Source organism: Choristoneura fumiferana, chromosome 11 (assembly GCF_025370935.1).
Source record: "Choristoneura fumiferana chromosome 11, NRCan_CFum_1, whole genome shotgun sequence".
In the NCBI taxonomy this organism is placed as follows: Eukaryota; Metazoa; Arthropoda; class Insecta; order Lepidoptera; family Tortricidae; genus Choristoneura; species Choristoneura fumiferana.
In genome coordinates, this window is record NC_133482.1 from 1,351,216 (window position 1) to 1,377,673 (window position 26,458).

The 26,458-nt window shown below is 39.7% G+C and overlaps 1 protein-coding gene across 1 annotated transcript in view; it reads left to right on the top strand.

Annotated features, from left to right (window-relative positions):
- The window catches only part of Klp98A (kinesin-like protein 98A), a 54,928-nt gene that overhangs the window by 9,845 nt on the left and 18,625 nt on the right, over positions 1–26,458 (top strand). The window contains exons 5-15 of the mRNA XM_074094022.1: positions 14,294–14,533; positions 15,023–15,198; positions 16,183–16,310; positions 17,243–17,355; positions 18,938–19,108; positions 19,946–20,185; positions 21,100–21,289; positions 21,922–22,096; positions 22,346–22,502; positions 23,258–23,431; positions 26,071–26,190. Of these exons, the coding sequence (XP_073950123.1) occupies positions 14,294–14,533; positions 15,023–15,198; positions 16,183–16,310; positions 17,243–17,355; positions 18,938–19,108; positions 19,946–20,185; positions 21,100–21,289; positions 21,922–22,096; positions 22,346–22,502; positions 23,258–23,431; positions 26,071–26,190 (1,884 nt within the window). The remainder of the gene's footprint in view (positions 1–14,293; positions 14,534–15,022; positions 15,199–16,182; positions 16,311–17,242; positions 17,356–18,937; positions 19,109–19,945; positions 20,186–21,099; positions 21,290–21,921; positions 22,097–22,345; positions 22,503–23,257; positions 23,432–26,070; positions 26,191–26,458) is intronic.

Sequence of the window (26,458 nt, forward strand, 5' to 3'; positions counted from 1 at the left end):
GACGCGTTATGTTGGCCATCTTGACAAATCAAAGACAAAAAATGGCCTCATAATAAGCGAGATGTTTTTTTTTTTGCCGCCATTTCCGATCCGCATGTTTATGTTGTACCTAAGTGCAAAAAGCCTTAATTATGTTAATCATCCTAATTTTATTTTTTTCATATTTATTGTTAGTAAAGTAGTAAAATAGTAGTAATAAATACCTAATTTAGAGGATTTTTAAATACAAATTCCTGAAAATAATTTTTCCTGGATTTTTTAAAATCTTTGCGTAAGCCTCCCTTCACTAAAAATATTTTCGGTAAGGTTTTTTGCTCTTGTCAAAATGAGCTGTTCAAACTTGTAGCGGCCATTTTGAGACTTAGCAGGGAGATAAAAGAGGGTCTAAGGTCCTCTTGCTTTAGCAGAGCTTTGATCAACTGATTAGCGCTAACAGACGTTTATGAATCATGTTTTTTAGCATCGGCCTTCAAGGAACCTTCAAGGAGGCTCTAACTTTTTATGAATAATGCTGTATATCTATAGCACGGCTACAACTGGGATGCACCAAAAAAAATTACCTATAGTTTTTATCGTATTTTTGGAAAGAATAGGATATTTTAAGATACCATTTTCATTGATTTTGAATTTGGATAAGTATTTATTTTTTTATAATTTTTTTACGAAATACGCTGGATGACGTCACAGTGAGACAGCCACATTCCATTGCCTGGAAAAATTCAGGTCGTACATAACATAATCTGTGGCATTACAATTTGACAATAATCAAGCACGGTTTAGGGTCCTAAATGAACCATGACAAATAGTTTTATTTTATTTCTCTTCTTTAGCTTCGATTATTCCTTTGTTTATTTAATGGTGTGATAGTAAATATATATCTTTTTAAAAATCTGATATTTAAATTCTTTTGTATTTACTTGTAACATAGTAATTTAATAATTTAATTTTTAAAAATACATTGGAAATACTTGTATACATTTCGGACTTTACGATAAATGACAACTGTTTAAGGCCAGTTGCGCATCATGTGATTAAAGTTCTATCTTTGTCACTCTTTGCTATTATAAGCAGGACAGGAACATTTCAAACTGTAAATTTGCTTAAGAGTGTAGACCTGCTTTATAACTGCCTTTGTGACGAGATACTCCAGGGGTCAAATGAGGGTCATTACTTAAATTTTGTTTATTTAAATCAGTTTATCACATTTCTGGAATCTGATTTCTGAAAACGCTTCACGAAGCCTATTTCTCCAAATGGTTTTCGATTTATTATATGTTGTCAAAAATTGGGACATCCCAACTAGGCGCGATAATAAAAAGCTCATATACACGTGCGACCGATTAACGTGTTCTGTATTTTTTTAACGACACATAAACTGATAATACAAACGTTGAATTCGTCACGACAGGTTGTAACGTATATAACGTTAATTCTTAAAATCGAGAATTAAATAGTTGTCGAATAGCTACTAAATATTTATTAAAACACTTAAAATCTAGAACTAGGAATCAAATAACAAAAGAAAACTATTTCTAAAACTCTTAATATCTAACTTAATACATTAAAAAAAATATATATATGCCTTATATCTAAACCTTACTTACTAAAATACCCAACTTAACTAGAATTAAACTATACTAACTAAACAAAAACAATAATAACACTAAATATTCAATAAACAAACGTACGGAGCGCACGCGCAAATAATATTTTATTATAAACATTCCCTGGACCGGTCGCCGGCGCTTGGCGAACTATGCCGACGAGCATACGGCGATGCCCGAGCGCCCGCTGCCGCCCGCCACTCAGCCACAGGCCTTAACGCGCGAAGCCCGCGTCGCTTTTTCTAAAAATCTCACCTCCGCGCGAGACGATCGCTGCGCTAATCCTATTTTTTTCCTAAAAATAATTGAAGTATATTTAAAGTGAGTGCTGTTACGTCCCATTTTTGGGTAAGTGTTGCACCTATGATTATTATGTACGTAGATTAATGCTTTAAAGCCCACAATAATTAATATTTTGGTAAAAACGGTAGCCATATCTCTCACAGTCACCTTACTTGACCTTCTTGTGTGCGCTTGGAACATTCTAGATCACATATGCATTTTTGGCATAATCACACATTATTTTAATCACCATTTCTTGTTGAATAGTAAGGAATATGCTGTGTTTTCCGCATAGTTTTCAAATGGTGTTTTCTTAAATATAATTAGTTTTTAGAAAGGTTCTACGCAAGTTGATTTTGCCTGCACTTAATCTATGCTTTTGTATAAGCCTTTGCTATGTGCAAATATGTATTTAATCATTTAAAATTGATATTTGAAACCTTTATTATGTATGGAAAATTAATCCTTTCGGATTAATTTTGTAATTAATATAAACGAAAAATGTTTGTGAGAGTAAATGATATCTTTTTGAACGTAAATTTATTATACCTAAATTAGTAAATTTATTACGATTGTATGTAATTTTAATCTAGAAATAACGTGAATGAGGAAAGGCTTTTACTTAAATAACGCTGCTTATAAATCAAACCGCCCATCAATGTAAATTACTCGTATTTGCACTGAGAATCTAATGCTAGGACCAACACTATTGCTTACCTTTGGTTTTGCTTGTGCATTTCAAATAATATTTTATTACTTCTAAAAAAAAATAATCGTCGCGCATGGCCTTGGATTCTCACTGCAAACAACGCTTGCTTTTTTGTACCTGGACTGCGCATCATCCATCATTTCATGGTTGCTTTTAATTAAATTACCTACCCCCTTGTGCGCGAGTAACCATTTGCAGTCCAGGGCTAGGCTTGAGCTTGTGCTAATGAGATCGATTGGACGCGTTCCAGGAACACCCTACCGGGTGAAGAATCCACTTAGAAAACATCGTCGGCACCTAGACTCGCCACGTATCCATACGGCCGCTTCACCACCCCGGCCCTCCGAGTCCAGCTTCGCACCGCCGAGGGGCGTACGGTACCAAGAAGGAACGGCCACTCTCACACACACCAGGCATCTAAGTAGTCACAGCCCTGCCTAGAGGCCATCGAACTCCCCCCTGAGCTAGCGTCTAATATTATTAACTCGAAAACTAGTGAGAATTACTATTTAATTAAATTTAGTGAATTGTATAAAAAACTTATAACTATTAAAATTGGTAAAACTTAAAACTATTAAAAGATGTAAAACTTAAAACTAGCAGGTAAATCTTAAAACTTAAAGAATAAATCCTAAACTTAAAACTTGAAACTTAAAACTTAAAATAAGTATAATTGTTTAATTAATAGTGAATATTTAATTATTGAAATAAACAACTTTATTGTACTAAATTCTAGTTTATTTGTTTTCGTGATAGGTACCCCATTCTGAATAGGGACCCACTAGTCACGTGACAAAGTGGCGACCCTAACGTGTTTTTTTATAGGTTCAGGGCTATTGGTCTGTGTGAGAGCTGGTTTTTTCTTTTTAAAGCATTTGTGGTGTTGGAGTGTGCATGTCTTAGATCTAGCAAGCTTAACTAATGTTATATTTAACAAGCCTTTCATTTCAGTGGTGATGTATCCTTAGATGTTGGTTTTGATAAAATCTTTATTTCCTTGACCCTTGCCTTAATGTTTTTTTTTCACTAAAGCTTTTCTTACACAAAACCAATCTATGTGACGCCTCGCTACTTCTGCTGCTGATGTAGATGTTATTTAATAAACTTAGCCTACTTATAAGATCAACTGTAAAACCTGTGCAACACTTACCTGATTTTTTTTTTTTATATAGTACACTTCTTACTATAGTAAGAAATAAAATAAGTGATCAAAAAAAATATATTTTAATAATTAATATTATTATTGAAAAACTTTACATAAAACTTAATTTAAAGATAACATTATAACAAAAAACTAAATAAACTTAACTAAATATGTCGCGGCAAATCAAATACTTGCAGCTTACAAAATCAGAGCTTATCTACGAAGTTAAAATTCGTGCTGAAGAACCCATGGATAGAGTAGAGGATTTAAGGAATCAAATCTCAAAACTTTCGCAACTATACCCCGCTGAGGATGTCTTGGACTCATGTTACGAATTTGATGAAGATATAGCTGGCATAAAAGTTACTTTGGCTAAGTCAGCCATAAACTTGGCTTCTCTTGCGCAAGACCCTACTCAAAAAGGTCTCCTTGAGCGCACCCACACTTATCTTAATCATATCTATCATAGGCTTAGCAGGATTCCACCTCCCGAACATCCCGCTGGTTTAGCTTTATTGCGAGAGACTCAGGAATTCTATAATGAACAATGGTCAAAGCTTCAAAACATTTTTAAGACACTTGGCTTTACATCCGCCTTTGCTGATCCGAATCAAGCTTTTATAAACGCTAACGCTCATGGTAATGATGATGACACAACTTTTAAAGACGCTAAATCTCAAAATACTACTTTGCAAAACATAACGTTAAAATGTGATCGAGGTAGCCTTAGTTCTGAAATCTCAAGAATAAAGTTTGATGGAAAGTCATGTGTCAGATCTTTTATCACTCGTGTAGAGGAGTTCCGTCAGGCAAGAAACATTACTGACTCAAATATGCTCTCGCATGCTGCGGAAATCATGACTGGAGATGCCTTGCATTGGTACCGCAGCGTGAGAGAAAGCATTACCACCTGGAAGGATCTCTTGCACTTGCTTAAGGAGGATTTCGATATCGTAGACTATGACTACCGTATGTTAAGCGAAATTAGGGGCAGAAGTCAAGGACCATCCGAGAGTATTACGATTTATCTAGCCATTATGCACGGTATGTTTAGTCGGCTTTCTAGACAACTAAGTGAACAGGAGCAGCTCGAAATAATACTCCATAATATTCGACCCTGCTATTCAAACGTTCTTGCTACTTGCCCAGGCTTAAATACTATCGCGGAACTTAGAATATTGTGTAAAAACTATGAGCACATTACTGCGCGCTCGGGTGATTTCAAGGAACCACCATCAATTTCCAATAATACTGTGGCTCCTGATTATGCATATACTAGAAGAGATTTTAAAAATAGCTATAAGTCTAATTATCATAATACTCAGGCACAGGCTGGTCCCAGTCATCAAAGTCCGTCGCAACCTAAGCCCAGTCCAAATCGACCTTCTTACGTCTCAGCTGTGAACAGGGAGGTTTATTGCTACCGCTGTCGAGTTAATACCCATAGTATGAGACAATGTCCGGCCGATCGTGTTGTTTTTTGCTTTCGATGTGGACTAAAGGATTTCCGCACTCCTGATTGCCCAAATTGTCAAACTCGCGAAACTGGCGGTAACAAAAAACCACAAAAACCCGCCAAAAAACTAATTAGTGAAAATTGTTGCAAAAACCCATTTGATGCCGCTGACTGGGCCAATTGGCTCACTACTATAAAACATTTCTTTAGTACTTACAAAGTTGCAACAATTTTCGATTCTAAGCCCTCTAATGATCCTCGACCCTACGTTAACATTTCATTTAAGAACATCCCGGATTTTAATATGTACGGTTTACTAGACTCAGGCTCAGTTGTTACTATCCTAGGCAATGATTCTCATCTACATTTTCTTCGATTTGGCTATAATTTATTTCCTGGCGATGACCTTGTTGCCGTTGCAGCCGGTGGTCAGCGAATGAAATCTCTTGGCTACATTTTACTACCAATAATTTTCGAACATACAGAACACATAATTAAGGCTTATGTTATTCCTCAAATAGAAACTAACCTTATTCTCGGCATCGATTTCTGGAAACAATTCAAAATTTGCCCAAAATTACTAAATAATATCAATTATATTTCCATGTCTGAACCTCGTGTTGCTCAAATTGACTCAAACGCTTCAAACGTACACCTTCGTTCTTACGATAATCTTAGTGAAGCTGAAAGACTTATCGCGGATAATATCATTAGTCAATTTAAACAGATTTCATTCGAAATTAAAGGCCTAGGTAAAACGACGCTTATTTCACATCGTATCGACACAGGAAATACGGAGCCTATAAAACAACGATACTATCGTCTATCTCCTGAGAAGAAACGTATTATAACGGAACAAGTTGACGAGATGTTATCTCTAGGCGTTATCTCTCCTTGTGAAAGCCCTTGGTCCTCCCCTGTTCTAGTGGTTGGCAAAAAGGATGGCAAGCCCCGATTCTGTCTTGACAGCCGAAAACTTAATTCAGTTACCAAGAAGGATGCCTATAGCCTCCCTTATGTTTCCGAAATTTTAGACAATTTAAAGAATGCTAAATATCTTACAAGCTTAGACCTCTCAAAAGCTTTTTGGCAGATTCCTATTCATGAGAACGATAGGGAGAAAACTGCATTTTATGTCCCAGGCCGTGGAACCTTTATGTTCAATGTCACTGCTTTTGGCCTCACCAACGCTCCCGCTACACAACAGCGACTAGTCGATTCACTGTTTATGCCCGATCTCGAACTCAAAGTATTCTGTTATCTCGATGACGTCATCATAGTTAGTGAGACCTTTGACGAGCATGTCTCTGTTCTTTTGAAGGTCCTAGAAAAATTAAGACGAGCCAATCTCACTATAAATTTTGATAAGTGTCGTTTTTTTAGAGACTCTTTAAAATATCTTGGCTACGTTGTGGATTCTCACGGGCTTAGGACGGACCCAGACAAGGTGCAGGCCATAATAAACTATCCAGTACCGACTAATAGAAAGGAGGTGAAACGTTTCCTTGGTACAGCGTCTTGGTACAGGCGTTTCATTCCAAATTTTAGCACAATAGCTGGTCCACTTAACAAACTTACCTCGACTAAAAACAAGACAGCATCTTTTGTGTGGACACCAGACGCGGAGAAGGCTTTCTTATCCTTAAAGTCTTGTCTCGTCCAGGCACCAGTCTTAGCATGCCCTAATTTTGATTTGCCATTTGATGTTCACACGGACGCGAGTAACTATGGGGTCGGAGCGATGCTCTCTCAAGTCATCGATGGTGTTGAACATCCAGTGGCATTCATGAGCAAATCATTGACTGGCCCTGAACGAAACTATAGCGTCACAGAAAGGGAAGCCCTTGCCGTACTAACCGCGTTGGAACACTGGAGATGCTATCTTGAAAACGGCTGTCCTATCACTGTCTATACAGACCACTCAGCGCTTAAGTGGTTCCTCTCGCTGACAAATCCCACTGGTCGGTTAGCCAGATGGGGCGTAAGATTATCTGCCTTTAATTTCTCTATCAAACACCGCAAGGGAAAGGACAACGTTATTCCTGACAGCCTGTCAAGATCTGTTCCAGTGGCAGATTTAACACTTACTAGCTCTCAAACTACATCTGATACCTGGTACCTCAACTTACTTAATGGCTGTGTCAATTCACCTACTAGCTTTCCTAATTACCTAGTTAAAAACAATAAACTGTACAGACGTATGAATAATAAAAACATTCTGACATCGGAATTTAGTTGGAAGGAAGTAGTTTGTGCTGAAGACCGGCCGCAAATACTCGCTAAGTGTCACAGTGAGCCAACATCAGGACATTTCGGTATTTTTAAGACGTACAAACGACTCTCTCTATCTTATTTCTGGCCGAAAATGTACAGTGACGTTGTTAAACATGTCTCAACCTGTGAAGTGTGCTTAGCCTATAAACATGTTACGCATCGCGTCTTGGGGACGATGGGTAGACCCAAGGACTGCTGTAGACCTTTCCAGATGTTGTCTATTGATCTGGTTGGACCCTTGCCTCGCACTCGGAAACAGCATTGTTACATTTTCGTTGTGACGTGCTGCTTTTCTAAATATTGCCTCATATTCCCTTTACGACGTGCTACTGCTCAAGTTGTTTCTCAAATTATGGAAGATGATGTATTTTTAGTGCACGGCATTCCACAAACTGTTGTGCTCGATAACGGGACCCAATTTAATAGCCATGAAATGATCAATGTGTTCAAAAAATACAAAATACCTAATGTTCACTTTACCCAAAATATACTCCTCAAATTAACACGGTCGAACGCTACAATAAATCGATCGTAACAGCCATTTCAACGTTCGTAAACGACGATCAAAGAGCTTGGGATGTCAATTTGTCGAAAATTCGGTTCGCTATGAATAACTCTGTAAACGAAGTTACTGGGTACACTCCAGCATTCCTGGTCCATGGCCGTGAACTTGTCACGTGCGGGTCTCATTATATTGATAATGACACCCTAGACGAGATAGTTTTCGCGCCACGAGATAGCTATGCCGAAAATTTGGGATACTTGTCAGGCATATTTGACAACGTCCAAGCGGCTCTTTGGCAAAGTCATAAGAAAAATTCACAACGCTATAACAGCAGGCGGAAGGAGATTGACTTTAATGTAGGAGATATAATTTGGAAACGCTGTTATTTACAAAGTAACAAAGACGCCTTTTTCACCAAAAAACTAGCGCCAAAGTACCAGAAATGCCGTATTAAAGTCAAGCGCTCACCTCTGGTGTACATTGTTGAAGACATGGCTGGTCGTGATTTGGGAGCTTGGCACGTTAAGGATTTTAAGCTTTGTAGCGGTGCTAATGCCTCATGAGGTTATTCACTTTTTTTCTATTTTTTTTGTGTGTCTTGGGATGATCGTCACCGATGAGACGGTTTCGGTCGAACAATATCCTGAGCATTCGTTTTCTAGTTCTAGAAAAAATTATATATAAAAATATGTTAAGCCTTCACCAGAGTTTCTTCATCCCTCGTAATGAAGCTCAAACCGAAGCGGGTGGTGACTTCGCTAGATATTCTATAAACTCTTAAGCCTATGAGAGATTAAAACTAGGACGGGAAATGTCTTGTTCTACACATAATAAGTTTAGTAACACAGCTATTATTTTACCATCACTCACTTGCTACTCGAGCGTTGCGTTAATTAAATAATGCTTCTCTCTTTTCGAAAGGCGTTTCCTTAGTGCATATTTCAAACCAAGGAAACTAAGTTACTGATTTGATTGAATGAAAGATGACGAATGAATGAGTAAAGTAGTAAATGAAAAGACTGAGTGCTTCTAGAAGTATTTTTCCCAGGAAAAATACTTCTTCTAGGGGACGGTGTACTGTAACGTATATAACGTTAATTCTTAAAATCGAGAATTAAATAGTTGTCGAATAGCTACTAAATATTTATTAAAACACTTAAAATCTAGAACTAGGAATCAAATAACAAAAGAAAACTATTTCTAAAATTCTTAATATCTAACTTAATACATTAAAAATAAAATATATGCCTTATATCTAAACCTTACTTACTAAAATACCCAACTTAACTAGAATTAAACTATACTAACTAAACAAAAACAATAATAACACTAAATATTCAACAAACAAACGTACGGAGCGCACGCGCAAATAATATTTTATTATAAACATTCCCTGGACCGGTCGCCGGCGCTTGGCGAACTATGCCGACGAGCATACGGCGATGCCCGAGCGCCCGCTGCCGCCCGCCACTCAGCCACAGGCCTTAACGCGCGAAGCCCGCGTCGCTTTTTCTAAAAATCTCACCTCCGCGCGAGACGATCGCTGCGCTAATTCTATTTTTTCCTAAAAATAATTGAAGTATATAAAGTGAGTGCTGTTACGTCCCATTTTGGGTAAGTGTTGCACCTATGATTATTATGTACGTAGATTAATGCTTTAAAGCCCACAATAATTAATATTTTGGTAAAAACGGTAGCCATATCTCTCACAGTCACCTTACTTGACCTTCTTGTGTGCGCTTGGAACATTCTAGATCACATATGCATTTTTGGCATAATCACACATTATTTTAATCACCATTTCTTGTTGAATAGTAAGGAATATGCTGTGTTTTCCGCATAGTTTTCAAATGGTGTTTTCTTAAATATAATTAGTTTTTAGAAAGGTTCTACGCAAGTTGATTTTGCCTGCACTTAATCTATGCTTTTGTATAAGCCTTTGCTATGTGCAAATATGTATTTAATCATTTAAAATTGATATTTGAAACCTTTATTATGTATGGAAAATTAATCCTTTCGGATTAATTTTGTAATTAATATAAACGAAAATGTTTGTGAGAGTAAATGATATCTTTTTGAACGTAAATTTATTATACCTAAATTAGTACAGTTGGTTAGTAGTAGTAGTATAGTTGGGGACGATGGGTAGACCCAAGGACTGCTGTAGACCTTTCCAGATGTTGTCTATTGATCTGGTTGGACCCTTGCCTCGCACTCGGAAACAGCATTGTTACATTTTCGTTGTGACGTGCTGCTTTTCTAAATATTGCCTCATATTCCCTTTACGACGTGCTACTGCTCAAGTTGTTTCTCAAATTATGGAAGATGATGTATTTTTAGTGCACGGCATTCCACAAACTGTTGTGCTCGATAACGGGACCCAATTTAATAGCCATGAAATGATCAATGTGTTCAAAAAATACAAAATACCTAATGTTCACTTTACCCCAAAATATACTCCTCAAATTAACACGGTCGAACGCTACAATAAATCGATCGTAACAGCCATTTCAACGTTCGTAAACGACGATCAAAGAGCTTGGGATGTCAATTTGTCGAAAATTCGGTTCGCTATGAATAACTCTGTAAACGAAGTTACTGGGTACACTCCAGCATTCCTGGTCCATGGCCGTGAACTTGTCACGTGCGGGTCTCATTATATTGATAATGACACCCTAGACGAGATAGTTTTCGCGCCACGAGATAGCTATGCCGAAAATTTGGGATACTTGTCAGGCATATTTGACAACGTCCAAGCGGCTCTTTGGCAAAGTCATAAGAAAAATTCACAACGCTATAACAGCAGGCGGAAGGAGATTGACTTTAATGTAGGAGATATAATTTGGAAACGCTGTTATTTACAAAGTAACAAAGACGCCTTTTTCACCAAAAAACTAGCGCCAAAGTACCAGAAATGCCGTATTAAAGTCAAGCGCTCACCTCTGGTGTACATTGTTGAAGACATGGCTGGTCGTGATTTGGGAGCTTGGCACGTTAAGGATTTTAAGCTTTGTAGCGGTGCTAATGCCTCATGAGGTTTTTCACTTTTTTTCTATTTTTTTTGTGTGTCTTGGGATGATCGTCACCGATGAGACGGTTTCGGTCGAACAATATCCTGAGCATTCGTTTTCTAGTTCTAGAAAAAATTATATATAAAAATATGTTAAGCCTTCACCAGAGTTTCTTCATCCCTCGTAATGAAGCTCAAACCGAAGCGGGTGGTGACTTCGCTAGATATTCTATAAACTCTTAAGCCTATGAGAGATTAAAACTAGGACGGGAAATGTCTTGTTCTACACATAATAAGTTTAGTAACACAGCTATTATTTTACCATCACTCACTTGCTACTCGAGCGTTGCGTTAATTAAATAATGCTTCTCTCTTTTCGAAAGGCGTTTCCTTAGTGCATATTTCAAACCAAGGAAACTAAGTTACTGATTTGATTGAATGAAAGATGACGAATGAATGAGTAAAGTAGTAAATGAAAAGACTGAGTGCTTCTAGAAGTATTTTTCCCAGGAAAAATACTTCTTCTAGGGGACGGTGTACTGTAACGTATATAACGTTAATTCTTAAAATCGAGAATTAAATAGTTGTCGAATAGCTACTAAATATTTATTAAAACACTTAAAATCTAGAACTAGGAAACAAATAACAAAAGAAAACTATTTCTAAAACTCTTAATATCTAACTTAATACATTAAAAAAAATATATATATGCCTTATATCTAAACCTTACTTACTAAAATACCCAACTTAACTAGAATTAAACTATACTAACTAAACAAAAACAATAATAACACTAAATATTCAACAAACAAACGTACGGAGCGCACGCGCAAATAATATTTTATTATAAACATTCCCTGGACCGGTCGCCGGCGCTTGGCGAACTATGCCGACGAGCATACGGCGATGCCCGAGCGCCCGCTGCCGCCCGCCACTCAGCCACAGGCCTTAACGCGCGAAGCCCGCGTCGCTTTTTCTAAAAATCTCACCTCCGCGCGAGACGATCGCTGCGCTAATTCTATTTTTTCCTAAAAATAATTGAAGTATATAAAGTGAGTGCTGTTACGTCCCATTTTTGGGTAAGTGTTGCACCTATGATTATTATGTACGTAGATTAATGCTTTAAAGCCCACAATAATTAATATTTTGGTAAAAACGGTAGCCATATCTCTCACAGTCACCTTACTTGACCTTCTTGTGTGCGCTTGGAACATTCTAGATCACATATGCATTTTTGGCATAATCACACATTATTTTAATCACCATTTCTTGTTGAATAGTAAGGAATATGCTGTGTTTTCCGCATAGTTTTCAAATGGTGTTTTCTTAAATATAATTAGTTTTTAGAAAGGTTCTACGCAAGTTGATTTTGCCTGCACTTAATCTATGCTTTTGTATAAGCCTTTGCTATGTGCAAATATGTATTTAATCATTTAAAATTGATATTTGAAACCTTTATTATGTATGGAAAATTAATCCTTTCGGATTAATTTTGTAATTAATATAAACGAAAAATGTTTGTGAGAGTAAATGATATCTTTTTGAACGTAAATTTATTATACCTAAATTAGTAAATTTATTACGATTGTATGTAATTTTAATCTAGAAATAACGTGAATGAGGAAAGGCTTTTACTTAAATAACGCTGCTTATAAATCAAACCGCCCATCAATGTAAATTACTCGTATTTGCACTGAGAATCTAATGCTAGCACCAACACTATTGCTTACCTTTGGTTTTGCTTGTGCATTTCAAATAATATTTTATTACTTCTAAAAAAATAATCGTCGCGCATGGCCTTGGATTCTCACTGCAAACAACGCTTGCTTTTTTGTACCTGGACTGCGCATCATCCATCATTTCATGGTTGCTTTTAATTAAATTACCTACCCCCTTGTGCGCGAGTAACCATTTGCAGTCCAGGGCTAGGCTTGAGCTTGTGCTAATGAGATCGATTGGACGCGTTCCAGGAACACCCTACCGGGTGAAGAATCCACTTAGAAAACATCGTCGGCACCTAGACTCGCCACGTATCCATACGGCCGCTTCACCACCCCGGCCCTCCGAGTCCAGCTTCGCACCGCCGAGGGGCGTACGGTACCAAGAAGGAACGGCCACTCTCACACACACCAGGCATCTAAGTAGTCACAGCCCTGCCTAGAGGCAATCGAACTCCCCCTGAGCTAGCGTCTAATATTATTAACTCGAAAACTAGTGAGAATTACTATTTAATTAAATTTAGTGAATTGTATAAAAAACTTATAACTATTAAAATTGGTAAAACTTAAAACTATTAAAAGATGTAAAACTTAAAACTAGCAGGTAAATCTTAAAACTTAAAGAATAAATCCTAAACTTAAAACTTGAAACTTAAAACTTAAAATAAGTATAATTGTTTAATTAATAGTGAATATTTAATTATTGAAATAAACAACTTTATTGTACTAAATTCTAGTTTATTTGTTTTCGTGATAGGTACCCCATTCTGAATAGGGACCCACTAGTCACGTGACAAGGTTTCTAATTATGATAAGTTCCACTTATAAAACAACAATGACATAAAATCCAATCCAATCTTAATTTGATTGCTTAGAAACGATATCTCTTGTCCGGGTGACGGTTATTCCAAAGGAATGCCGAAAAAGTTTGAGGCTTACGGCATAGATGTCGCTAGCGTCGCTGCTTAAGTGACTAAGTAACAAACAAGCTGAGATATGAGGTGCATAGGGAAATTCGTGTCGGTACCGTTGACCATCAGTGGTGTAGCGGTATAGCACGCGGTACGGATTACGAGGACCTGGGTTCGATTCCAGTGATGGTCTTATTTTTCTGTTTTTTCTGTGCATCTATATTTCAGTTTGTATTTTCAATTTCGGTTTTACGGGATGACCGTAAAAGTAAAAATTTGGAATTGAAATAAAAAATACAAAAAGATTCCAAAAAAACAATCTTAACAATGACATAATTGTTTTTTTTTCCAAAAATTACTCAATGATAAAGAACTGTCAAAAATCAATCATAAATTTAATTTTTAGCTTTTATCACGCAATACGTTGAAAATTGGCGTTGTCGTCGGTGTTGTTCTAGAGGTGCGAAATGTATAAGTGCAAATGAGGCGGTCCGTGGGGGGAGGGTTCCCAGTGTTCCTTCCTTGTACACACCTGATCCTCAAGGAATAAGCCAAATTTCAAGTTCCTGGCTCCTGCGGTTTAGTCTGACCGTTGTCTTTCAGTCAACCACGTTACTCTTGTATTTATCATCAGTCATCTCCTTACTTGTCATAGTGACAGCTATATTTTCCCTCCCCAGGAGAACCAAGGCCTCATCCCGCGGATATGCCGGCAGCTGTTCTCTCGCGTGGCCGCCGGGAAGGAGTCGGGCGCCTCCTACCGCACGGAGGTCAGCTACCTGGAAATATACAACGAGCGGGTCAAGGACCTCCTGGCAGCTGACGCCGGGCACTCCCTGAGGGTCCGGGAGCACCCCAAGCTGGGGCCCTATGTGCAGGATCTGTCCAAGCATTTGGTGTCGGATTATGATGATATACAAGTGAGTGGGTAACTATTTAAAACATTGTTTTGAGCTCTAAAGTAACGTCCAAAAATATTTTATTTTGCCATGTGTGTATTCCGGAACAAAAATATAAATCAGTTTCTAACGGACTTTAATGTTATTTATTTAGACGACCGGATGGCCAAGTGGTTGGAGAACCTGACTACGAAGCTTGAGGTCCCGGGTTCGATTCCCGGCCGGAGTAGATATTTGTGTGAATAACACGAATGTTTGTTCTCGGGTCTTGGATGTTTAATATCTATTTAAGTATGTATTTAGCTATATAAGTATGTTTATCCGTTGCCTAGTGTCCATAGTACAAGCTTTGCTTAGTTTGGGACTAGGTCAATTGGTGTCAAGTGTCCCATGATATTTATTTATTTATTTATGTATAAAACTGAGGTAAATCATATTGTTTAGTCACATAGTTTACTTTATAAAATAAACAGTACAATGTAGTGTCATTTTTATGTCATGTTTGTCCAGGAATGCATGCACCGCGGCAACCTGCAGCGCACGACGGCGTCGACGCAGATGAACGACGTGTCGTCTCGCTCGCACGCCATATTCACCATCACGTTCGTGCAGGCCAGCTATCTGCGGCACAACAACATGCCCAGCGAGACCGCGTCTAAGGTGCATCTCGTGGATCTGGCGGGCAGGTAGGTATCACGGCTGTACTTTGTGTTGACTGTACTTGCATGGTCACCCAACTTACCCACTGGTAGTCAAAATGAACTAGGATAGTTCTACAAGTGTTTCAACCGCTATCAGTTTCCTGTCACTTATACTGAAGAAATGAGTCAGGTAGAATGGAAGGACTTTATAAAACGATATGGTGTGCATGCGGTACAATTAAAAATAAAGATGTGTTAAATACTTGTGATGTATACATATCATTGAATAATATTGTAAATCTGTTTAAAAAATATATATATACCTCGTTGAGTTTCTTGCCGGATTCTTCTCAGCAGAGGTTTTTCCGAACCTGTGGTAGATTTTTTTTGACATTCATAAGTGCTTGTTATAGCCTAAATTGAATAAAGATATTTGACTTTGACTTTGACTTTGAAAATGAGGGCTATCGCGTATGAATTCGCCGCTAGAGGCGCTAGTGTAGCGTGAGGTCTCCGAAATGTCAAATAGAAATAGTTTTTCGGTGAGCTACGTGGGTTTATTTATAATTAGAATAATTTTGTGAATGTTTTGCAATACCTGAAATGAATTATGGCAAATATGCGTTACGGGGCAATGAATGTCTGTGTTTTGAGACAGTTTTGTCTTTCGGAAACCTTTGTCCTCCCCTTTTTTCCGAACAAAACGGGACTACGCAACAGTGTGGCATGCTCGATATTTTTATGGTACGGTTAGAAAGTATGACATATGATTTAATGTAAATTTTGTTTTCACGCCCGTAATTACTAACCAGTATACCTACTTCAGGCAGGACCTTTGTCTACAGTGGAGCCAACTGGTGAGCGCGAAAACGGTAGCCCTCATTACAATTCATTCAAATTTCTTGCTTACGGTCTCTCATCTACGCTCGTAGAACTTCCTTTTTTCCTTTTTTTGTGAAAATGCCCATTTAACCGATGACGGCATGCGAGGGGTTAGGATGTTTTTTTTTAAAGATTTGTTGGTTGCAGCGAGCGTGCTGATGCGACGGGCGCGACGGGGCAGCGGCTGGTGGAAGGTGCGCACATCAACAAGTCCCTGGTCACGCTCGGCTCCGTTATCTCCGCGCTGGCAGAGTCCAGCCAGCTGCCGGTCGAGAGTGAGTGCTTTCTCTGTCTAACGCTACTAGCCTGAATCATTAATAACAGAGCCTGGGGCGTAATTCTAACGTGGACCCAGTGTTGAGAACTTCACACACACGCATACCACTGAATGCCTTCGTAGGTGTGTATGGGTTTCGTCACGATGTTTTCCTTCACCGTTAATTTCAAATGTAATTTCGCACATAAATTCAGAACACTGAGAAGTGCGAGCCCAGGCTTGACCCCACGACACTGCTTGAGAGGCCATAGGCGACAATAGTGTTTTCAAATGGTTTCCAATAAAAGACGACGTCGTGGCTTACCGCAACATTATTACCATGTTTATTACCTGACTGCGAAGAAGGAGGGTTATGTGTTTGACGCGTATGTATGTATGTATGTCTATTCCTATGTCCTCTCGTAACTACTCTCTACGGCTTAACCGATTTTGATAAAACATACGTCATGCATTGGATTCGTCTTAATGACGCGAATGATACTGGGTACATTTAATTCTTAAAAAATCAGAATTGCGGATTTTTGGCGCCAAATTGTTTTTTCAAAAAATGATTTTTATTCAAACCTATCAAGTGGGGTATCAAATGAAAGCTAATAATTAGTCCATTTTCACAGAAAACCAGACTGCCTTAAAAATACTAAAAAGAAGAAAACAAGCCTAGTAGGCTAGAACTTTTTTAAGTAGCTAACTTAAAGTTCAACAGTCGGGATCGTGACGCTCAAAAACTCTTACCTAATGGGTCCCGACTGTTGAACTTTAAGTTAGCTACTTAACAGAGTTCTAGCCCACTAGGCTTGTTTTCTTCTTTTTAGTATTTTTTAAGGCAGCCGGGTTTTTTGATTTTTTTTTCCTTCTGGCGTAATTTTCTACGTGTAAAACTCTCTTTCTCTCCTCTCTCTTTGTCAGAGTTAACAGCCATTTATGTCGCAGGTCGTAACCAGAAGGGTGGCAAGAAGGTGTTCATCCCGTACCGAGATTCCGTGCTCACGTGGCTGCTCAAAGACTCGCTCGGCGGGAACTCGAAGACTATCATGATTGCTGCGGTAAGTACGCCGTCCGCTGCCGCAGCACGCTCATTGTGGTCGCAGTTACGGCCTGGCCACGAACTCGCGCAACTTGCGGCAGCGGCAGCGGTGAGGATGGGGAAATTAAAAGGTGCGAAATGAATCAGGTTGCCATACCGCGTAAGGAACCCTAAGGCTACGTTTTTACCAGAGATGTGCGAGAATGTGATGCGAGGAATGTTTGTCATGACCCAATAGAAACGTTTCATTTGCCGATCCTCGCTCAGCGCATCTCTAGTGGAAACGCTCAGCGGAGCGAGGATAGGTACTTAAATGAAGCATTTCTAGTACTCTAGGCATATGGCTGTATCTCTAGAACCGTAATAAATCCTCCAAGCCTATATACGTCCCACAAATTCAAAAGACGCTTGAAGCATGCCACGCGCGATTTTACTCGAGCGGCCGGCGGCAGCGCGGCGCGGGGCGGCAGCGCGGGGGGAACAACGATACGGGCTATTAGGAGGGATGCCACGACTCAGAGCGGCGCGAACGGCGTTATTGGCGGGACGCATCGGGCGGTAAAACAAGGAACAACATTTTTTAGACGATTCGCGCGCGACAAAATGGATACAGAGCTATTTTGCACCGAAATTTTAAATAGGTCCGCCATATGGCTGTCGAAACATCCTCAGCGTAAGTTGAGGCATGTGATCAAAAGACTACTTTTTAACCGGCTTCAAAAAAAGGAGGAGGTTATCAATTCGACTGTATATTTTTTATGTTTAGTTCGTGCACTCCTCTGATATTAAAAATGTCCTGCCTGAAATATGAGCTACTTTCGAGGCACTGAAGAGCAATTTTCGATAACGCCATTTTAATTTTAATACGTCCCTTCGGCTGGAAACCGCTGAAGCTATTGCGAAGTACGTGGCATGCTCGCCGCTCCGCTCTCCCTCGCCGCGCCGCCCGCCGCCCCGCTCACCGCTAAGACCAAAATCGTGGCCAGGCCGTAAGGATTTATTGACAGGCGAAAAATTTAGTTATTCAACCAATTATGAAAGTGACATAAATATCAACTAACACACAGAAACCTTAATTATACCTAACACTATCGCACCGGGAAAACATCGGTCTTTGGGATTTTTATGGCTTTCGATTGTCATGCCGGTATTTATAAGAACTGGAATGTTGGGCGGTGTACGGGGTGGCACATTTAGAACGATCAGTATGGGAATTCACCGTGCCCTTATTTCGAAGCCATTCGGGCTTCCAAATAGCAGGTCGGTATTGTTCGGCCGGTAAAGTCATGTCTATTTTGAGTAAAATAAAATAAATAAATATCACGGGACAATTCACACCAATTGACCTAGTCCCAAAGTAAGCTTAGTAAAGCTTGTGTTATGGGTACTAAGCAATGGATAAATATAATTATATAGATATAGATACATACTTAAATACATATTAAACACCCAAGACCCGAGAACAAACATTCGAATTTTTCATACAAATATCTGCCCCGACACGGGAATCAAACCCGGGACCTCAAGCTTCGTAGTCAGGTTCTCTAACCACTAGGCCATCCACTTTTTATATGTACAAATAACAAACTATGCTTTCTCAGATATCCCCAGCGGACTGCAACTACGGCGAGACTCTGTCTACGCTGCGGTACGCCAACCGCGCTAAGAACATCATCAACAAGCCCACCATCAACGAGGACCCCAACGTCAAGCTCATCAGGGAGCTGCGCGAGGAAATCGACAAGCTGCGCAAACAGATCACACACAACACGGTACGCCATCTTGGTTTATTTTAACAAGTTTTTTTTTATTCCACTGGATGGCAAACGAGCAAGTGGGTCTCCTGGTGGTAAGAGATCACCACCGCCCATAGACACCTGCAACATCCCCCTGTTGCAGATGCGCTGCCAACCTAGAGGCCTAAGATGGGATACCTCAAGTGCCAGTCAAAACCAATACGAAATCAGGATAACGAAGAATCACGATAACGAACCACGTATTGGTTTGAAACGTGTCGGGCTTACCTCAGCTTTTAATACGTTGCCAGTTTTATTTCAGACTATATCTGTCTTATTATATTGTGTCTTAAGGGCGGTAAATAAGGAATTACGAACGAGAGTCTATTAGAAGCCCGAAGACGAAGACTGAGGGCTTTGATGAGTCGATGTTCGTAATTCTAGTACCGCCCGTGCGACATACAATGTTTTTCATCACATTTGCAAGTAAAATTTTATATTTGTAACAGAAAAATATAATTGTTCCAAATATTGGCGATACCTTAGGCTGTGCTCTTGGCAGCGCCGCCCTCTAACTCCCTTAGCATGCGCCGCAACGTGCGTGTGCATGTGGTCCATGTAGTCCTGCAGCAGCACCATCAGTACGGGCACTGACTCATTGACCGTCCTTGGGCTTCATGACAAGAACATGTGTACGCGCAACGACTCATTTACCGACCACGGGTTTCATGACAAGCACATAAAGGCCGAGGGTTTTATTAGGGGGGTCGCAACTAAGGTAGCCTGCATGTTACGACACTGTTTACGAGCAAGTGTGATGAAAAACAATATAAAGTATAGGTATTCACATCTATGTTCCATTTTTGTTTCCAGGACCCAATCGAGGCCGAGCCAGCGGTCCTCGCAACACTCCAACGCAAAGAGGCGCAAGAGAAAGTCCTCACAGAGAAATGGACGGAGAAGTGGCGAGAGACACAGCAGATACTGCAAGAACAGAAGGCGCTCGGGCTGCGCAAGAGCGGGCTCGGCGTCGTGCTCGACTCCGACATGCCTCATCTCGTCGGGATCGATGATAACCTGCTGTCTACTGGAGTTACCCTTTATCATCTCAAGGTGATTAGATAGCATTCATCACCTCTTTCTACTCTGATCAAAGCCGAAGTCAAAATAAATGTATTCAATTTTGGCTAAAGTCGCGTAATCCAGTGTTCAATAAGAGCAACTCGTAACATCACGGCAAAAAGATGTGAAATCCATAAGGAATTTAGCTTTTTTGCTTCCTTTTCCGCGTATTATGGCGTCAGTGTGCAGACAAGGTTGTATACGTAGGGATGTTTTTACACTTCATTTGGGTGGTTATGACATGAGATTGTTTTAAAACACGATTATCACCGATTGAATCAACTTGTATTCCGACGATGAAGCCCCAATACTTCCTAACTGATAGATCGTGGACAAATCTTGGTATTGTGGACCTCAGTACCCCATAGAAAAACCTCTTAAATTTTGCAAGATTTATCAGTTGGGCGGGATTGGTTCTTCATCGTCGATATAATTATTTTGTGTTAGATTAATTCATGCCAAATCTTGTAAATCGACCTGTAAGCAAATTTATCTACACCCATATAGTAAATCCTCCATTATGCGTTCAAAAACTATAGATAATGACCAGCATTACGACATCGGATTCTATTATGAAAACGGCAGTAAAATAATCATTACGATACTGAAATCGGTATCGTAATGAACATTACCGCATAGGAGCGGTGGCGGAGCTTCTGTTTCACCAGGCGCAGGAGGTCGTGGGTCAGACATAGTTCTGGTTGCAATGCAGGTCATTCTCAATGGTTCTTGAACGCATGATAGAGGATTTAATATATGGATGTAGATAAAGTAAGTTATAAAACTGTACGTAATTAGGCCCTAAAACACTCGTGTTTTAAGGGACCTTATTATGTAACAGTTGTATAAATTACTATTGTAGTTTCCGAGACACCTCAGAAATAACAGTTCTTACGCGCCCACAGGAAGGCGAAACAGTGATAGGCACGGAAGAGCACTCCCCCACCCCGGACATAGTGCTGACGGGCGCCGGCGTGCTGCCGCTGCACTGCCGCATCACGCTGCACGAGGGCGTGGCCACGCTGCACCCCGCCGCGCAGGCGCACTGCTGGCTCAACACCGTGCTGCTCGATAAGGCTGCCAAACTCAGCCAGGGTAAGTGTAACGCTCACTCCATACTACAAGGCCTCTTGTCCACACACTTTTGGCTACCGAGAAAAACCACGATTGATTCGTCATGCATAGACACGGGCGTCAGCATTAAAGAGGTAAAATGTGGTTCACTGTAATCTAAGATCCTCACCTACCATAGGTTTCTGTGAATAAACGAATTATTCATTAATTCATTCAAACAGTATTGGAATGGGATGGTTGTGTTAAGTAATAACATTAATCCAGGTATGAATATTGTTCAAAGATAGATCTATGTACTCGGTTTTTTGTCTGCATTTTGTCACTTTCATGATCATGAAGGACTAAGATAACCTCTCAACTTTTGCTCCGTCCGGTACGCTTCATTTTGGTGGGATGTCGGAGACTAAAGTCAAATCAGTGAAGTAGATTTTATTTCTCATTCTGAGAGGAGGCCTGCGCCTGGGCGTTTGGCGCCTGGAGTTTGACGTTTATAGGCTGGGAAAGCTAGAAAATAATTTATTGAGGAAATATGAATGCATTTCAGAAATCGAAGCTGTTTTATAGAATCATACTGTTCCCTGAGATTTTCAGAGAATAATCTCATCCTTTTACCAAAAATAAAATTTTAATTCGTCTTACCTTCTTGTTCCCAGGTTGCATCCTCCTTCTAGGCCGTACAAATATGTTCCGTTACAACGACCCAGCCGAAGCGGCTAAGCTGCGGCAAGAAGGCAGCGCCTCTGTAATGAATCTCTCCCGTTTGTCTCTGCTCTCCTGGTCTACGACTGACCTTGCGGCCAGCACTGAAAACTTAAACACCACTCTGTCGTAAGTATCGTAATTATTAGGGGTTATAAAGTGCCTATATTGTAGGTTTTGGTTGGTGTATAGGAAAAACAGTGCTTGCCTCAATATACTACCCTATGGCACACCGGACAATCCTTCTGAGTTGAAGTTAGACTCTACCCTTTTATCGATAGAAATAGTGTAAATCAACTGCATCGAAAGCCTTTTCCGAGTCTAAGGTCAACCCTTCTCAAGTGAAAATGACAGTCCTGACCATCAAGTTTTTTACAGCGACCTTGAAGGCGAGATCCGTTGCGAGCGGATAGAGGCGCAGCGCGCGGAGTTGGAGCGAGAGAGACAGCAGTTCATCCTGCAACAGGAAGAGAGGCAACGTCGCTGGCACTCCGAACGCGAGGAGCTGTTACAGGCACAGCGGAAGCTAGATGAGGTATAGTAAATGACAGGCAAAGAGATGAGGATACATCCTAATATTTCTGTTTACGGTGGAAGGAAGAGTTAATTTGTTTTTGGATTAAAAGATCTGGTTAAAAGAGAAAACGTTCTTACAGCCGAAAATGAAAATTATTATGGAAAAAGAAGTTCAAAGTACCTGATACCAAAACTGTTCAATAACATTAACTTATTAAGACAAAGCCATAAATTAGGTAAATCCATGTTAATGACACAGACTAAAAGAATATCTTCTTGACTTGCCATTAATTATTGCCTACTTTTTCTTTTTTCTAGTGGGTCACGAAGCAGTATAGTTATTTTATGTGTGTTATGTTGCCTGGTATCCATAGTACAAGCTTTGCTTAGTTTGGGACTAGGTCAATTGGTGTCAAGTGTCCCATGACATTATTTTATTTATTTTTTATTTTATTTTTATAAGTTAGGTTAATGTCGTATAAAACTAAACGCGTCACGCCATCAAAGGTTGCAGTTTGGCGAGAATATATAAATTAAAAAAAAACTCGGTCCTTGACATGTTAGCATGAAAACAAAATAAAAAAGGTTAAAAAAATGTTAAGTACAAGGCGGACTTATCCCTGAGTATGGAGTATTGGTGGCATGTCATGTCCTGTCGTGTCATAGATGGCATTGAGTACGGGCTTCGCGTGCTGCAGTGACATCACACACCGCTGTATTACGCGGTATCCTGAAGCCAGGGCTTAGAAGTTTGACGTTATTGTTGTTTATTAGGAGCGTGAGGCGATGGAGCGCGAGTACGCGGCGGCGTGCCGGCGGCTGTCGGGCGACTGGCGCGCGCTGGAGCGCGGCTGGACGCACCGCCGCCGGGCGCTGCGCACGCGCCGCCGCGAGCTCGGCGCGCGCGCGGACCGCCTGCGCGCGCTCGCCGGCACGCACGCGCGCGCGGTCAGTACACCACAGAGGGGGGGGCTTGTAGAGGTGCAGTTAAACGACGCGGCATACCAAGATCGACATAGGGCTCGGTTGACGGCCCTGAACTGAAAATAATTTAAATTGGAGGGCTAGAGTGCAATATCAAGTATGCCTCTCTTCTTATACCTTAGCCAGGTGGGCAAATAATCTACAGCATGATGTGTGTTGATGAACCCGGATTCTGTTGTGTTCTTGAAGATAAGTCTGTGGCCGGTCTTAATCCGAACGCATGTCGACACATTGATAAAAAAAAGCGCGAGCTATGCACCTCGTCGTCCGTTTTTTACCCGTCCTTACTACCTCCGTCGCGCTGTCTGCACCGTCTCTTCAACTCAGCTGAATTTAAAGGCAACAGGCGCAAACTCTCCTTTGGGATCTAAAACCCTAATGTTTACACAATAAAGTCGCCTGCAATAAGACTGGATTCAACAGCACCGTCCTTCCCTATACAAAAAGGGGCAAAGCAAGGAGACACGCTATCGCCCAAACTTTTTACCAGCACGAGTTTGCATCGCACGGTAACTACATACAGGGTATCAAAAAAATAACCAGCACAACCAGTCTTTGGGTAAGTTCATCTGAATTTATGGACGATTTGTTGCGGATTCAGTTTGCGGGCAAGACGCGGGTCAGGCGGGTGTTTAGATGAATACGAATTCGAGATATGGTTTGTAAATCATAAACTGAATGTATACTGCTTATGAAAACAACCCGTTGGGACCGATTGATTGATTGAACAGGTACCAACGCAACAACACACACCAAAGTAGAAACTAACTTTTTGCTTGTCAACAAGCTAAATACCTTCAAACGAGCAATTCTTTTCTCATTGACCATTTGTTTATTTCAAAACTAGAATACAAATTGTACAGTGAATTTAAAATTTCCTTTTTCGGCTTAAAGTTAAATTTTATAATGTACTTAGTACACGGATATATAAGTAAGCATCTACTTTTGACGTGTCTTTAGTTGTGGTTCGCTTAGTCTAATATATAACGCTTTTAATATAACACACCAATAAAGGTATTAAGGCAGACGGATCAAATAACAGCGTCTATAAACTCGGAACAAGAATTCGAATTGGGCTACTGTCTCTTTGATACCTAATACCTCTCCACTGGTTACATCCCAAAGCTCGTATGTAATATAACGTGAAGCCAATTTGAACTTTATCTCACTTGTCTCAGAGCTGTTATTAAAACTGCAGATGTGTAAATACGAGACTGGGAAAGTAAACAGTAGGTTGCGTCATGTGTGCAATCGATGTCTGTATTTCGTGCAATCTCTTTTAGAACGCTACTGTTGGTTCTCGAATAGGTGAGATCAGAATATTGTTGAATTTATTTTACAAATCAGTTAGGAATCGAGCATGAGAGAGAAGAGAGAGAGAAACATTTATTTATACATTTTCGTATAACATTTATTTATATATAATCAAATCAAATATAATGAAATTGTTGAACATACTTTCTTTCAACTCTTGGCTAAAAATAATGATCAACTACAGAAAAAGATAGCGATTTGATTTGTTTCTCAGGAATTCGCTCATCTCTATTCGAGAACCAGTGGTAGCTCTAATTACCCATTTTTATCACGAACAATGCTATGTTTTTATATTTCTCACTAGTTGCATTACTTCGGCGCACGCGCTGCCTAATGGACGTGTAGCTATAGTTATAGTTAATTAGTAGATTGAATGCTATTTTTTGTACTTTCGCTGTTTTTTTTCGTGGAGTTCCGAATTGTCTTGTGAAGTGTGAGTGGATTTTGCCGAGATTGAAATTAGTGTTTTTTTTTTTTTCACTTAAACCAGACAACTTATTTCTGGCATGATTTGATGGATTGAGGGTGAACTAATTGTTTGTTAAATTTCAGCTTTAAATTTTTCAATCAATAACTTGTGCTGGCATTATTCGTTGAAAATATTTTCAAGTTTCCAAATAAGATATCATAATTTGGATTTATTAGGGTTTTATACCTCAGAAGGAAAAACCGGAACCCGTATAGGATCGCGTGTCTGTATGTTCGTCTGTCACAGCCAATTTGCTCCGAAACTACTGAAGCGATTAAATTAGAAATTGGCACGTCCGTATATCGAGTTAACAGAGAGGTCATTGATTTCCCAACCTTTGTATGAAAAAATTGTATTTACCAATATGTTACCAGCTTTTTACTGAAATGAATATTCATATATGCGTTTTTACCAAGAAATCCCTTTTAAATCGTTAATTTCAAAGTATAATTTCTACGTAAGTAGCATTTTGATACATATTTTTGTAGGATAAAAAAAAAGAAATCATTTATTTCAGACATAAAGAATCCATATCGTGTTAGTAAAAAGGACAACTTGATATTAGTAATATGAACAAAAGAGGATAAAAGAAACAAGAGAGAATCATCGTCGTCAGCGTAAGCTGAAAATCCACTGCCTAGATATCCTAGGTCTCCCCTACAAAAAAGAAATCTTATAGAATTAATTTTAAATCAACGAGTTAATAATTATTTCATTTATATTTTTCTTATATGTACCCATATTTACTTTTATGATACAATTTCGCCAACATTTGAAACAATTCGGAGCTCCCCTCTTTACCTTATAATTTGCGACGTAGGCGGATAACGAAGACTCGCACGTGGCGGCGCTTCGCTCGCGCGTCAACGAGAAGAAAGCTGAACTGGAGGCCGCGCTGCGGGACGGGGTCGACGACCTGCGGGCTAGAGGGTGTCTCGACGTGAGTACAGGGTGCTGGCTTTTTGTCTTGCTTCTTTGCTACCAAATATGTTTTAAACTTGATTTTCGCTCATATTTACTTTAACACAATCGGGACATATCGCGCTTAACAACGGGTAATAATTACCTCGACGTTTTGATCACATTACGGCGGTTGTGGTCACGAGGAGGCTGAAGTATAGGGTATCATGTCTGCTACCAAATATAAATGGATATCTTGGTCCACTCACAAGTGGCTCTCAAAAATGTGTAGTTCATTGATTTTGTCC